Source organism: Mauremys mutica, chromosome 16 (assembly GCF_020497125.1).
Source record: "Mauremys mutica isolate MM-2020 ecotype Southern chromosome 16, ASM2049712v1, whole genome shotgun sequence".
Classification (NCBI taxonomy): domain Eukaryota; kingdom Metazoa; phylum Chordata; order Testudines; family Geoemydidae; genus Mauremys; species Mauremys mutica.
Window position 1 is genome coordinate 5,574,910 of NC_059087.1, and position 16,102 is coordinate 5,591,011.

Consider the following 16,102-nt stretch of genomic DNA (forward strand, 5'->3'; position numbering starts at 1 on the left):
ATTGATTGGGAAAAGAGCTCCAATTCAGCTAACGCCAGGCTGCATTACTGCCTCTAGGCACCAATTTAGGCGAAGGTTCTTCTGATCAGTATGACTTGTAAAAATGCTTGGGATGGAGAAGACTCAGTTGCCCTTTTGTGTCGCTCAGGGCACATATCCATATAAAGATCTATTCTCCACATCGCATTCCATGTGGTATTGGGACACTCGTGGCAGGAGGCGCACTATTCAGAATCTGGTGTGTCAGTTCAGTTTTCAGAATTCGTGGAATACTTCTTACCTGGATTAGTGTATTGGTTTACTCTCATCTCAAAGAATTGGAATCAAAGTGGGAAAAGATGCATTTGGACTATCCACTTCTTTCTACTGTTAGTCTGAAGTCACAGTTTTGAAGACCTACACATGTCATTTTTCTTCTCAAGGATACAGAATTCAAGACAAGTCATTAAAGGCGACTGACTAGTAGCGTCCTTGATTTCTGAAAGACAAGCATTGATTTACTCTATTGTCTGACCTGAACAGTTTCCAGTACTCACCAGTTTTAGATTTGTTTAATGGAAACTACACTACTGTAAGCATTATCAGCTTGCCTGTAGTATTTATCTTTAAATCCTGTCTGTTGGCAAATTGCAGGAGACAAAGGTTCATGTCCAGAGTTTTGTTTGAATAGGACGATGTCATGTCAACAGTGGAAAAATAGGGCTTCTAATAGAGGTCACACCTCGACTGTCGTTAGTTCAGAATCTGCCTGCAGTTTTCATTCCCTCCTGCTGTTCAGTTAGGGGGTTGCCTCTTCATCCTACTAACAGTTCTGACGTCAGCTTCCCGGATCCCCTTCTAGTTCCACAGCAACATCTACCTGCAATGTTAAAGGAGGACTATTCTTTAAAAGTTACCTTTTTAGCTGGGTTAAGATACTGCCTGATGCTTGTTCCTTACTTTTTAGATTCTTGTTTAGAAGGCTTGAAATTTCACCAAAACATGTGTCTCCACCATATTGTCCAAATACAGAACACACTAAACGTGCCCTGTAGTGTTTTGTTCATCGGACTTTGCCTGAAACAGTACATTTGGGGTTTAAATTGAGTGATCTCACATAAAAGTGCAGTTGTTCTTAGTGAACAGTACTGATCATCTTAAACTAATGCATTTTTCAGCTTGCTTGCTGAATGTATGCCCCCTGGTAAGGTGAATTAAACTGACAAGGTGACCAACATTAAGGAATCCTGTGGGGTGCACTATTCAACAGCCTTGAATATTCCTGTTCTGAGAGAGACCAGGAGGAAAAGAGGCAGTATTGCTGTACTTGACCAAAACTAAAAAGGCAACTTCATCCTTTTCAAGAGAGTCCTTCTTTAAATCTGCAGAATCACAAGTAATCTCTTTAATTTTCTTGTGTCCGTCCGTCTTTAATTTCTCCAGATACTGCAGGCAAACAGAGCACCGAGGTGTCCCATGGGGATTTAAAAGCCGCGTCGATGCAGTTGAATTAGCGCCCATGGCGCAATCCCGCAGCCTGAAATGAATTCTGCAAGGCTGTTTATCAGAGGGTATGTTGTTGAATATTGGCATATTTTTCATATTATGCAAATAACCAAATTGCTTGGTAAAAAGACAGGGAGAGAACTGGCTAAACGGACATTCCCTGTTTTCGGCAAACATACGGTGACATTTGGCTTTGTTAAGTACAGTCTCTCAAACCCTTCAGGCCAGGTTCAATCAGTTGGTATAGCGTATTATAGACACACACTGGTGACTTGATCTAGTGTATGTCAGGTGTGAGTTCATCCCATAATCTTTCATTTGTGGTTTTCATTCTGATTTTCCAGAATTTCTCATTGATAGATACTTTACTAGAATTACTCTATCTTGTCTTGGTGCATGAATTGCTTCCTATGTCTTTATATTTTGATATTTACATCAAAATAAGTGCTCATTTTGGGCTCCCTACTCATATAAATCTCTTCATGGGGAACACTCGGAAGGGCCTGAAATCTTGGTTTAAAGCTTTTATTGTTGCATTTCGTTGGCGAGGGGAGGCAAACTAATGCATGGATTCTGATGTTTCCTTTGGGATTTAGATTGTATTGAGATGTAATGTGTACACGCCGCATGGTGTTATCCTGTGATGCTGTATTCAAAACCTAATAAAAATGAGAAGCAAAAGTGTAGCATGAGTAATTTTTTTAAACCTATGTGAAAGTAACACACAATGGCACATGCCCAAGTCAGACGCAGGAAAATCTGGGGTAGATTTATTTTGGTTATAATGGATTTTCTCAATGAAATGGTTGCATTTTGTTCGAGATGCCCCCACTTTCTATAGCATGCATAACAAGATCTCAAGAAAAGAGGAAGCTTCCACAATTTAAAAAAAAAAAAGTTGCCTTTCAGTTTTAGGGGTGGCACCAACTTGCGGTTTCTTAGTGATGGCTCTTTTATTTAATAAAGAAATTGGTAGCTTGCTAGACACACTATCCCAGGGTACAGTCTGCTTTTGCTAAAGGAAAGCAGCGAAGCTTACACCACTATCTGTGTCTGGGAGGCTTGGGCAAGCAGAACTGCACATTTCTCCCAAGTGAAAAGTGCTTGATAGACTCTACACCTTCAGATTCATGGCAATTTGATTTGGCTGTAACCCTGTTAAGACTCTAGTTGTTTTTACTTTATCATGGCAACTAATACAGAGATGATGTGTGTTCCTTCCTAGACCTCAGAATATATTATTCAAGCCTACAAGTATGGTGCATTTGAGAAGATCCCAGAATTCATTGCTTTTAGGAACAGGCTGAACACTTCACTTCACTTTGCACAAGTCCGCACTGAACGGATGTTGTTAGACCTCTTACTTGAAGCAAATATGTAAGTATGGCAGTGACAAAAGTACAGTAACTCAAACAGTAAACCAGTCAGAGGTTCTGCATGGGAAGGGCAGCCTTTCCTGAACGGGTGCTTCTTGTCTACCTGGTACAAGTCATCAGAGTTGCTTTCCTTGTAAGCCTTAGGCCTGGTCTACACTACAAAATTAGGCTGGCTTAACTGCATCACTCAGGTGTGTGAAAAATCCACACCCTTTAGCAGCATAGTTAAGCCAACCTAAGTCCCTGCATAGGCAGGGCTAGGTGAACAGAAGAATTCTTCCATTAACCTAGCTATCGCTTCTCGGGGAGGTGGGTTGCACTGTAGTTGTGCTACTGCAGCATTATAAGTGTAGACAAGCCCTTAGTTTCCCCATCTGTAAAATGTGTTATACTACTAGGGTACCTTAAAGGGATGTTGGAAGGTTTAACGTTTGAGGTGCTCTGATGGAATATGCTATTGAAGTACAACATAGACTCATTTATTATAATAAAAACTTTATCCAATACTTCTAATCCCTCCAATAACATTTACTACCTTCAGTACAAGCTCCAGTTAATCCATGTTAGTTGCTAGTTTGCTGTCCCCACCAGCGTTCTATCTCTTTAACACTAGTAGGTAGGTTTGACTTTTCTATATGGTAGCTAACAGTTATGTGCTCTGTAGAGAGTATAGACTATATCAGTGGGTTGGGCTTTCACCTCAGCTATTAAACATTTGGTTTAATGATACTAATATTTATGTGCTAGATCAACCAGTTTAGAAGAAAGTATAAAGTCCATGAGTCTGAGTCCAGAGGAAGATGATATTCCATGGAAAGATTTGCATGACAACAGAGACCTAACGGTCTTATTTAATTGGGACCCAAAAGACAGGTGAGTACAAAGGCCTGCAGGGGTCAGTCTTTCAGAAATGTGTTTTAGGGAGAAAATAATTTCAGGATAAATTCCAAGTGTCACTTAAATATTTTCTAGGCTGGCTAACTGCACATTTAAGAAGAGCATCATTTACAATTTCTAACAATGCTCTCCTCTTATTTATTCACATTAATACCATTCCCTGAATTTCCAGTCATTCCCACCTTTCCACATGGGATTCCAAAGCTCTGCACCAGAGTAGGATAAAAGATGTTCATGGAAGCTTGCTACTGTTATGAATATAAAACATTTGTCTAAAAACCTTTTGGTGCCTTTCTCTAGGGACATTTCTGAGAAGCATAGGAAACGGTCATTGGAGGAAGAAACCATCTGGTTGCAAATCCGATCTTTAACTTTAAGGCTAGTAAGCGGACTCCCAACGCTTAGTCATACTGTTCACCCAAAGAACTCTGAAAAGACTGCTGAGAATGGTGTCTCATCCAAAATTGATACAATACGGTCTCTGCTTCAACAACTGGAAACAGCAGTGGATTCAGGGAAGCAGTTTCTTGAGCAGAAAATTCAGGTACCTGTTAAGGAAAAGTGATCCCAGAATCTTTAATGCCCATGAATGCAAGCACAGAAACTCAGTGCATCTTGTAACATTCTGCAGGCTGCAACATTCACTTAACTGATCCTGAGTTTGTAGCTTTTGAAATCTGAGATGTGCCAAAGAACAATACTGTTTTCTGTTTAAGGAAAAGCTGCAACATCTTTCTTTTTCTTTCCTTCTTGTCTAGTATCCTGCCCTTGGCCCTCCTCCTACCCGAATGGCTGGCTTCTTCAGTAATGGCAGCTGTCAGTGCCAGACTAGCTTGTTTTATCTTGTTAGTGATATTTATGAACTAGATACCAGTGGCTTAGGTAAGTGTTTGGGTTGCAGGGAGGTTAAACCAATGTGTGTGGGGTGTCGGATGGGGTGGAGGTGTATCTAAACAGTTTCAAAATGGCTTTGCATTTAGTTAATAAATTATATTAATGAGTTGGAAACAAATTGATAAACCAACCATGTGTAGAGTGACCATTTTTTGTGTGACACTTTAGGTTGTGAAGAAAATCACAGATTTAATCTTGTGTGCTTATGTGTTTGTCTTCCTGAATTTTCTTACAATTATATTAATGTACCAGTCAGTCACACTTGAAGCATTCCATACAGTGCATATTTTTGTGAGTTTTTTTAAATTGTTTTGTATTTTGAAGCAGAAAAAACATTATTTAAAAAAGATGTATTTGTAACATTTTTTTATTTCAGAAGATTCAACAGAAATCCAAGAGAGGATAGGGAATAGTTTTAAATCTTTACTAGAACAATTAACAGGTAAGTAATAGTTTGGGAATAAACATTTATAGCCAAGGTGACACTTCAAACAGTGATTTTAAAATTTAAAATGACTCACTTTAGGCTTCTTTGATAATGTCATCCTTAAATTGCTGGAAGCTGAGAATGGTATTATGTCCTATTGTTTCATTGCCACCCCCCACTCCCTCCCCTCTTCCCCCCCCACCCCAAATAAATAAACAAATAGAACCGTGGGTTTATACCAGTCACACACTGGAATTCTAGTTTGTTGGTTGTGGTGGTATAAGAATAATCCAAATGATTTAGCTGCTGTTTAGAAATATTCTTTCTTCATTCCAGACATTAAGGTAATTTTGAAGCAAAAAGTCAGTCATTACAGATCTAGATTGCATTGTTAAGCACAGAATGGTTTTGTTATACTACCCAGCACCCTATACAGCAGCAAAGCCAAATGCTCTGGCACTTCTGTGTGTGGGGTTATAATCTAACATTTGTTTAAAGGGGAAGAGAAAACCCTAAAAGGATTTTAATGAAATTTGTCAATTTGTAATGGCCAAAAGTTACCAACGTATGATTGCTGCCTGGTATTGTGTGAAATGGGTTAGAACTGAGTCCAGTTCCCAGCATGCAGGGGTCTGTATATCTCACAAACCACCACCAAGGCACTAACTGGCAACCTTGTTGGCAGCCCTAGCAGAGGGAGCAAGGGGTGAATGAACCTTCCCTTCAGGTCAAGGTTAGGGCATTCTGGTGAGATATGGTTGGGAAGTTGGTACTGCCTCTGCTGTATCAGGTTTGTGCATAATAGGGAGCTGTGTTCCCTAGCTCTGTCAGTCCAGCACCCTTCACAAGCACTAAAATCGCGCACACAAGGTTTAAACTAATCCTGTAACTGAGTAAAAGCACTTATCAAGTTTAAAGGTAAAATTCTGTATGTAAAGAGAACTGCCTGCATGATAACAGGAAGAACACCAAGCCACCAGAATATCAGTAAGTGGAAGAGAGCTGGATTTCTCTCACTGACGTTAGTGAGAATGCTGTGAAAATGCAGTAAGAGAGTCTTAATCAGTCAGAAAAGGACAGTCATGTAAAACTGGCCTTTTACTGTTCTTAACCTTCCTTATATTCTCCATCATCTCCACCTGTAGCTATCTTTCTTCCTGTAAGCAGACCGCCTGGGTTTTGATTTAAACCAGTTTATTATTAAAAACCTGCAGGTGAATCTGTTTGCTGGCAAATGTTGGGTTATCTGACTTCCTACTCCATTTCTGGCTGTATTGATGTGACAAGTGCACGTAATTACAAATGCACAAGACAACAGACAAAAATCGCATACCAGGTTTTTGAGAAAGGCTTTACATTACAGATTCATTCAGAAATTATTTTAAAACTGTATCCACTCTAGAAGTAGTCTTTGGTTAACTGTATCCTGTCATACACTAGTTTGAAATTGGTCTTTTTGTAGCTTCATGTAGTTTATTAAAATGTGTACCACATCAAAAATATGTAAGCATCTGTGTTGATCCTTATTCTGAACATAAGAATTGTCCTCCTTTTTTCAGACTTGTTCAATAAATGTAAAGGTGACTTGATGGAAGTCAGAGATGGCATCTTGAAAACTCATCCAAACATTTTAGAAAACTTAGTCTTCTTTGTTGAGGTAAGCGTTTTTCATTTACTGCAGTTCTTGGTCGCTTTGGAAATTCCTGCTGTTCTAATTTAATTGTTCTGTTTTACAACAATCCAAATTACAAGATTAAATCTGTATCCTGCTCTCTTCTGAGTTCTACCTTGTGGCTCCCTGAACCCTGCCTTTTCACATTGAGCTTTATACAAATAATCATGATGATGATGATGCAAAAATAAAACCTGACTTCCAGACTTGGAATTAAGACAGGAGAATATCAAGATTCCTAACGTTTTGTTTCTTGAAGGGGTCTGGCGTAATTTTTGGGAAATGAGATGTAGATGAAGATAATGGTAAAATATTTTAGAATTGATTGTGCTCAGGACTTTAGCATAATAAATGAAGTGCACAGATCCCAATTTTTTATGTACAATTATGGAAACCATCTCTCCATTCCCTTTATATCCCAATTACTGTATTTTAAGTCTTTAATAAAGGGCATAATTTTGAACTTAAAAATGGCTCCAGTAGTATTCATTCTATTTGTACCAGACTTGTACATCTGTTTTTCTTCCTTTCAGACAATGTCCATCACCCTATGGGTGTCAAGTTACTGTGATAGTGTCCTGCGACCCTTCAAATCGAGCTTACAGAAAAAGAAAAAGAAAAAAAAAGAAACCAGTGTAGTTATGGTAGGCAACTCAATGGAGACATGAGTTCTACTCCTATGATGCTTCCGTAAAGGGAATGGGTGCAATTTTCAAAAGCACTGAAGTCCTACTTTCAAAAGTGACTAAGAGCTTAACCTCCATTAAGGGGCTCTCCTAAACCACTTTTGAAAGTGGGACTTGTAAGTTGCTTATGTGCTTTTGAAAATTAATGGGAAAATGCAACATTATGGAATATATCATAACCAACACTGCTGAGTGTATGCATTAGCCTGTTGGATAGAGTTAGTATGATTTCTATTTTGCATATAACCATCTTAAGTCCAAGGTTGGTGCAGTTTCCAAAGTGTTCCCACAAAAAAAGTTTTTCAAGATAAAGGCTTCTAAAATGAGGATACTATCAAGTTACATAATATTTTTCATCTTCAGAGGGGTTTTTTGTTTGTTTTTTTTTTGTTTTTTGTTTTTTTACAAACATTAACTACTAAATGAAATGTAATTTTGAACAGTGCTAGTTGGAAAAAAATCACTGAAAAATTCCATTGGAAAATGCCAGGTGGTCTAAACTGAAACCTGTCATGGAAATATATCTGTTTCGATGAAACTTTCCTCAAGAAGGTTTCTTAGATCCAGGCTGAATCAGGCTGAGCAGCGATTTGAACCTGGCTTCCCACATCCCAGGTGCATGCCCCAACCACTGGGCAATAGAGTCAGACTCTCTCTGGCCTAGTGAATGTTTAATTATTTATACCAAGTGGAACAACTCCAACAGGAGTGATTGAGCTACTGACTGGCTCTATAGCCTGGTGGTTAGCGCATGCATCTGGGATGTGGGAGACCTAGGCCCAAACCTGAGTCTCCCAGGTACATGCCTGAACTACTGGGCTTAGAGTCAGTTTCATTATATAGCATAACAACAAAATTCTAAGAGCTCAGTTTTTCACAAAATGGAAATGCTTGCCGGCCTGTCAGCCAGCACTACTTTTTAAGCTATATTTGAATAGGACATTTGTGGGTTTGGACATAAATGAATCATTTTATTTTAAAATAGTGACTTGAGTGTCATATACAAAAATATTTAAAATGGGTGTAAAAGTGTGTTTTAATATCACTTCTTACTGTTTCCGTAGCCTCCTGTATTTACCAGTTTTTTGGATTATGTTACTGAGCTACAGACGTTAACTTCCAATGTTATAGATCATATCAAAGGGCTCGAAATAATTCTGACTGCACTTAAACTTGAAGAACTGTCCATAGATGACACTTTACTTTCACAGGTAAGACACTGTACCTTATTTTATGTGATTTCTTTTAAAAACAAAAAAATAAACCTAGAGAATATCTCTTGGCTAACTTTACCTTCTTCTTTAAATGTTACCTATTGAAAAAGCTTTATAACCACTGATGTGACTGACTCAGTTGTTTGCTGTTAGCTAAAAAGAATAGTGTCACAGTTGGTTGAAACTGACCCAGAGTGGTAAAGTTCCTACCTGTAGAGCCCAGCATAGTAACTTTCCCTAAACTGATCATTTCTTGCTTATTTCCACAAATTGATTAATTTAAAAAATGTTACTGGAACCCGAGAATTGTAAACCTATGTATTTTTTTTTTTAAGTGAGTTGAGTATGTGGACAACAAAATGCTGTCTGTGACATTAATTTGTTGCCATGAAAATGAATGTTCTTATTTTCAATATGGAAAGACATGACAACATCAAATAATAAAGGCCAGCACAGTTGTGACAGGAAATCCTTTTGGTTCAATTATTTCTGACTAATAAAAGTTGCCAGGGAAATTACTGAATCCATATGAAAGAAAATGGCTCTCCCGTCTAACTCTTAGCGGTTTAGTGGGCATCAAGGACAGGAATCTATAGGTCCCAGACACGTCAGGCACAATATGTGTTAAGATGTATATGAAAATTATTCCCAGTGAAGAAATCTTTTTGAAGCAGTGAATGCTGCTCTGATTAAATGAGGGAGAAGATGCCCTGAAGGACCAAGATATTATGACACCAGGAAATAAGCACATTATCCTCCAACAGGACGTACTCACTGTCCACTTGTTGAATCTGTCTTTCAATGAAATAATGGCCTGCCTCTCTTCAGCGCCTCAAAATATCATTGGCGTTGAGTGGTGGAGGATCAAGTTCAGATGTACAGATCTGATTTAGCAAATAAAGCACAGAACTAGCCATTTCTTTATCTTTAAATGTGTTCTGAGAGTCTTTTCTAAAGTAGATTGGTGTTCTTGCCTCACCTTAGGTTATGAAAGTTGACCACAAGTTGCAAGTCATAGCATAATTCAAGTGAGGTGGGTTTTTTGAGAGCCATGATTTTGTGCTATTGCCAAATAGGAATGAGTATAAGAATTGCTCTCTGTTGCAAAATTATGCTCTCCTCACCTAAAATAGCTGGGGGCTGTTACAATTTTTAATTAAAAGAGTTGTATGAACTGATATAAATATGTTTCCAATGGGACTGAAGAGAAAAACCCAACTCTGTAGAACAGTGCTGTGAAGCTGCTCAAAACACTGAATGGGCAGTGGTTGTAGCCGCAAAACTGTCATTGACTCTGGAAAATAGACGCGTAGCACAGTTATAGAATCAGATCTGTGGGGCTGTTGCTTTCAGACAAACTCTTTTCAGCTTGTCTGTCCTGCCACAACTTTACATTCTTTTAGGAGCTTTACAGACTAATGTGAAGACAAGATTCCCTGTAACTTAAAAATCACACTTCTGGGTTTGCGTTCAAGTGCTGCTTTTACAGTCATCTTAGGTCTGACTTGTAACTGAAAGATTAGAAAAATAAATTGTATTTTCATTGTTGACCGTATGCATTTGATTGCAATTTGTGTACAATTTCCACCATTTCTGTTGGTCTTTCTTCTCTGCTGTTGCTGTGTGAAATTTAATATCTTAAATATGAAAATTTCACTGTACATTTACAAAAACTGGTGGGGGCAAATGAAACTCCTTAGATTTATTTTTTCTTTTATTGACTAGACTTCAAATTGTCCTATCCCTTTACATTTTCTTTGAAGTGTTTTCTAGAATTGCCTTAGCACTTCAAACCTTATTGTTTTTCTGGTTCTTTAATGATCTAGGAGTGGCACAAGTAAACTTTCTGCTAACTCATTCAGTCAGCAAATTCTACATATTTCCTTTATGTTCTGCCAAGCATTGAGGGAATTTGGAAATCAGAAATGCAGAAGCCTAAAGAAAACATAAGTTTCACATGTATTGATTTGTCTGGTACCCTGAAGAATGCATTGGCTGGGAGTTTTGTGGGGTTTTCCTACCTGCATACTATGTTTGTTATGCTATTCATTATTTATACTTTACTGGGAGAGTGTCAGTGTGCATAAGCTGTATAACATTACTTGGGGCCAGAGTTTCAAAGGGGTGGGTGGGTGTGTACACATGCACGCCAGAAAATTGTGAATGCACGCAATTACTGGTGCTTTTGAAAAGGTCATTGAAGTTTGTGTCCGCTGAATCAGACAAGTTCTCCACAGGAAAAGACTCCAGTAGTGGGAAGGCTCCTCATTGCTGGAGCCTTTCCCTGCAGCAAGAAAAGACTCTGGGAGGGAGATTTCCCTCCTGCTAGCATCTTTCCTCACTTCAGTGAAAGGCTCTGGCAGTGTGGAGCTGCTGAAGCCTTTTCCCGTTCTCGGAGTCTATCCCTGACATGTAGCTACACACTACAGCATGGACACCGCTTGCTTTTCACTGCAGCATCTAGCTACACATACCCTACGCACCACCACCAGTGGAGTATTTTGTAGACATAGCCTTAGTCTTATGAAAACTTAGATTTCAGCAATTTGTTTTGTATTTAAGAGACTTCCTGCTTTAATAAATAATTTACTGGATTAAAATGTCTGTCTTGTAACTGACTTGGGGTTAAGGGAAGCCATTTTTTGGCATTAAATTCATTATACAAGGATGTTTCCTGCAAGTGTCAAGAAATTTTGATGTGCTAATAATCCTGTGATAGCTAAAATTAACATTAACTTAAGTTTAAAAAAAATTACTGCTTGTGGGGTTTTTATTCTGGATTGACGAGCTTTCTGATCTTTTTAGTAAATTCAAACTATTACCACAACCCCCTTACAATGTACTGAGACTTCAAACTGGACTTTTTTCTCCATTTCAATATTTGCAAAGAGGGTGTGGGGAATTTTACAGAGGAATTTAAAATACAAAATGGTCTTTAGCCTGCAGGGTGAATGACTGTGTTTTCTTGATTTGCAGGAAGAAAAAAAGTTTACAAAGACTGTGCAAGGAAAGGTCCAGAGCAGTTACCAGCACTCAATTCAGGAAATTGGGGAGCTGCTGAAAAAGAGACTTGATACCATAAAAAAACTAAAGATTTAAGAAATGCACCCCAGGCATAAGGACTTCACAACAGAGTGACACCATAATCCCAGGCAGAAGCAACATCCAACATACCATCACTTTAATCCAGAACTTCCTCATAAATGCATGAAGGACTTTAATCATAAATATTTTTTTTAGGTATTAAAGATATATTCAGCTGATTAAATTATTGTACATAAACCAGAAGCAGGGACCCTCCATCAGGGTTTGACCACTTTTTATACATGTTCATAAGCATATTGCAACAGGAAAAATTCAATTTTCTTCCCTTTTGGTCTCCAGAGACAACTGGAGATAATCTTTAGAAGCAGCAATAGAAATCCAGTATAAAGCATATATCTCAAAGGAGTTGTATTTTCATCTGCCATACAGTGTTTATAGGTTTTATATGGTCCTTGCCTTAGAAAAGCAGAAATTGTAGATGCCCACATTCAACCTTAGAGCATATTGTGTGGCCTCTTCCACTAAAGCAGGTTAGTTCTGGAGCTGTCTATTCTATTGACAAGCCACATGGCCCTGCTGAAAAAAAGACTTGATCTCATGTGGGTCCAGCAGGGAGAGATGATGTTATATTGGAAGCACATCTTTTATTTAGGCATATACTGCCTTCCGGTGATGCTCATTATTAACTGAAGAGGGTCAGAGTAAGTCATGCTTAGTATTGATGCAGTTTCCTCTAAGATTGAACCCCAGCGATTGTTGGAGGAAGGGAGTGGTGTTAGTTTACATACAGATTGTTTCTAGTGGAAAGGTGGTTCAAAAAATTACAAGCCTGATCACTGTTTCAGCAAAAATCTAGAGGCAATGTACCTAATATCTGCAGTGAAGTCTGACACCACTGACTCTGATCTCATGTCAGTTTTATGTAAAACAGTAATTGTGACTTTAAAAGGGGCTTGAAATTTTAAGACTAAGTACTTAAATAATTTTAATGGAATTGAGTCCTGTCAGCTTTCTATGGCTGTAAATTGGCAGAAGTAATTTTTGCTTCCAGTGTGGTATGAGGCTGAGAATGTTACTCTTTTGTTTGTAACTGTTTCCTTTTGTAACTGATTTTTTATGATTATCCAAGTATAGACACATTAGTCATTCTGTTAGAGAAATGTAATTCATCATCCGATCCCATAAAATCTGCATTTCTGCTATTTTAATTTAAAGAGTAATACAGACACACTTATAAAACAAATAGGCACAAATATGAACATGTTGCACCTAGGATGTGAGGGACACTTGAGACTTTTACAGATTTCTTATCTTCTGATTAAAGAAAAGCAAGTATAATCTGAAATCTATATTTAAAGTTTTAAGAGAGCTGACAATCCTAGTGTTGTTGTCTCTTCTGAATACATTTTGTTAGAAATGCTAGAATGTTGACGAGAGTATTTTTTTAAAAGCCCTGTGTAAAATTTCAAGTTGCTGCTCTTGCTGGATTTAGTTTTACTTTGCCCCTTCCTAAACGAGAACGAGGACTTCCTCCAAGTTGTTTGAATTGTGATGGATGTGCTTATGATGTAGATGCAGTGTCTGGTAAGTGCTTTGGGCCGGGGGAAAACAATACCAAAATGTATTAACTCTGTTTTATAGTGAAACATCTTTCCTGAGCAAACTATCTTATATGTTTGTATGGAAATACTTTTGGAAAGACAAGTGTGCTATTTACATTAAAACAAGACTCATGACTGAAGTTGATCATTTGAAATGCATAGTTTAAGTGAAAGCAGTCCCATCACTAAGATTGCACAGTGGCACTGAGGTGAAGTCTGCACTAGGCTTTTTGGCTAAAATATTCACACCTTGCAAACACCAGTAGGACTCACTAGTATAGACAGGGCTCCAGGCAAACACTGACACTTTTAAGTACCAAGTTGCAGAGAGCTCTGAACACGACCAGACAGTGCAGTAGTCTATGCTGGAGTTCCTGTCCATCGTTGCTACTACCAGCGGAACTGAACAGTAGAAAATGTTAGTGAAGTAAGTTTAGACTACAAGCCTTAAAGCCTTGTGTACGCTAGAAAGCAGAACTTGCTAAACATGTTTTTCAGCGTCAGTTCCCTTTGAACAAGATTGCAACCACTGGGTTATACATCTGGCTGTGTTAATTTTAGTCAGCTGGCTTGAGTTCTGAGAGTGGGTGGAACCAAGCATCAGTCACACTTTCAGAAATGGCACTGAACATGCTTGTGTTCAGTCTGCACTAGCATTTAAACCTTGCTCAATACCAGTTCAGGAGGAATGTTCAGTTTTTCCCAGATTACAGCTGTTTTCCCACTTCCACTTGCAGCCACCCAATTGACCCTAAGCCTAATGTCAAACAGTGTGATTCTTTTGTTACACAGTAGATGTTTCTGTACTAATTCTCTAGCATGAAAATCAGATGCTCTTAAAACTCCAGGGTTTGTCTATAAAAGAGGCAACTAGATGGGTATGCAGAAATGGCTGACTAATTCCTGAGCCTTTGGGAATCTTTCCTCAATCCCTATAAATTGTGTACAGTTAAATATATATTTCTTACTAAAGTAAAGAGCATTTTCCCCCTCCAGCACATACACCTTCACTGGGATTTGATAGGAAATCCAGGGTATAACCCATTGCTGCTGTTATCCTTTTTGTGGTTAAATGAACCATATGTTTAGAAAAGCTACCAAGACTACTGTTTACAGACTGAAAATTATTGCTTTTATACTACTGGGATCATGAGCCAAGATCCTTCTACAGATTTCCTCCTCAATTGATTTCTTTGCTTTAAATCATTTGTCTGATGTGGATAAAGGTGACGAGTTCTCCATCTACCTTTCTCTTCATAAAGAAAAATTTGCAATGCCTACCTGTATTGCCCATTGTTTTTGTATCTTTTTAGCAGTTTTAACTGTTCAAAAATTGCATTTATATTTTGCAATCATTGTTAAATCATGATTTATTTTAAGCTTCATTAATATAAAAGGGTTTTTTGTTACAGTCTGCAGCCTTATCTGAACTTTCTCTTCCTGATTATTTGTTGTAATTTATGACTGTGGAAGTTATGTATGCTTCAGCCTTCTACGGAATTAAGTGACACAACCACAAGTGATCTGCTTTAAACTGGATGGGTTTATAATTTATATAAAAGTCAGTTTCGTTATAAATTAGTTTTGCTGCCTTTCATTTTCTGTCTGGATCTTTGGAAATAGTTGAAGTCCTTTTCACCATTTCGCTTTATAATGCTAATCTCCCATCAAACTCGGAGCCAGATGCTCCCTTTATTGCATGAAGGGGAGTAAAAGTTGCCTGAAAACAGAACAGGGGGGAGGGAAAACAAGCTTTGTGCAAAATAAGGGAATGGCTTGCTGGCAGGAGTGGAATTGGGAAGCAGATGTTCTGTGGCATGTTCATATAGCAGTGTGTTGAAGAAACTTTCAATGTCAGTTTATGCGTTACTTGCGCCCCACCCAAGTTTTTAAAGACAAGTAAAGGAAGAAGTAGGAACTTGCAGTATGATGCAGCCAGTGGAATTATGATAGAGTAGCCCTGGCGTCAGGGACAGCTTGAACAACAATATGTGGCATCTGGGAGTCGGTATCACTGCCCCCCATCTGGCTGTCAGTGCCCTGTCCACTCCAACATGCAATACACTGATAGAAGCAATATGCCCTTGTTTCCTCAAGCCATGTCTTGTGCTGCTTTCTCTCTTTCCTTACAGAGAAGTTCTGACCCTTGCACACTCAGAACTTAATCTTGAGTTTGCCATCTCCATTTACTCTCTTAAATGTTATGTGAACACAGTGACGTTGAAAGTTGCCAGAGTCTAGTTACTGTACCAGCAGCGGCACGACCAGTTTCCCCTAAACCCCATGCCTCTGGATGCAAGTCAACCCTGATGTGGAGGGGATCAGGTATGGTTAATTAGTTACTATCCTCTGGTGAACCATTTGCGCTGCTAAAAGGACATATTTTAGGTGACAGTTATGCTTGTTTAAACCTTTCTCCTCATTCGTGTTTAGAAATGTACCACTTGAAACTGAAACCTGTTTAACAGAAACTTCTACACATTAATTCCTTGCTGACCTGCTGCCAATTCTTTTTGTTTTAAATGCTACAATATTTGTGGATAAGAACACAGAAATCCATTAACAATACACATCCCTTTATCTCCCCCCTCCTCTTTTTTTTTGTGTGGGTAGTGACTCTAAAGCTGCACTACCAAAGGTTTAGAAAAGTTTAACTGGGTAGTAGCAAAGAAAGGTACCTGAATTATATATACATAGGGTGACCAGATGGCCTGATATTGGGATCCTCCTGATATTAAGGGCTTTGTCTTACATACGCAACTATACCCATCCACCCACCCGTGTTAAAAACAAAAAAAATAAATC

General features: G+C 38.5%; 1 protein-coding gene across 2 annotated transcripts in view; it reads left to right on the forward strand.

The window, feature by feature from the left end:
- The window catches only part of NAA25 (N-alpha-acetyltransferase 25, NatB auxiliary subunit), a 43,325-nt gene extending 28,450 nt beyond the window's left edge, over nt 1–14,875 (forward strand). For both annotated transcript variants that reach the window (XM_044990121.1, XM_044990120.1), the window contains exons 16-24: nt 2,711–2,862; nt 3,609–3,734; nt 4,059–4,302; nt 4,517–4,640; nt 5,029–5,094; nt 6,639–6,736; nt 7,285–7,395; nt 8,502–8,648; nt 11,628–14,875. In XM_044990121.1, the coding sequence (XP_044846056.1) occupies nt 2,711–2,862; nt 3,609–3,734; nt 4,059–4,302; nt 4,517–4,640; nt 5,029–5,094; nt 6,639–6,736; nt 7,285–7,395; nt 8,502–8,648; nt 11,628–11,750 (1,191 nt within the window). In that variant the 3' untranslated portion in view covers nt 11,751–14,875. The remainder of the gene's footprint in view (nt 1–2,710; nt 2,863–3,608; nt 3,735–4,058; nt 4,303–4,516; nt 4,641–5,028; nt 5,095–6,638; nt 6,737–7,284; nt 7,396–8,501; nt 8,649–11,627) is intronic.
- Nucleotides 14,876–16,102: the final 1,227 nt, after the last annotated feature.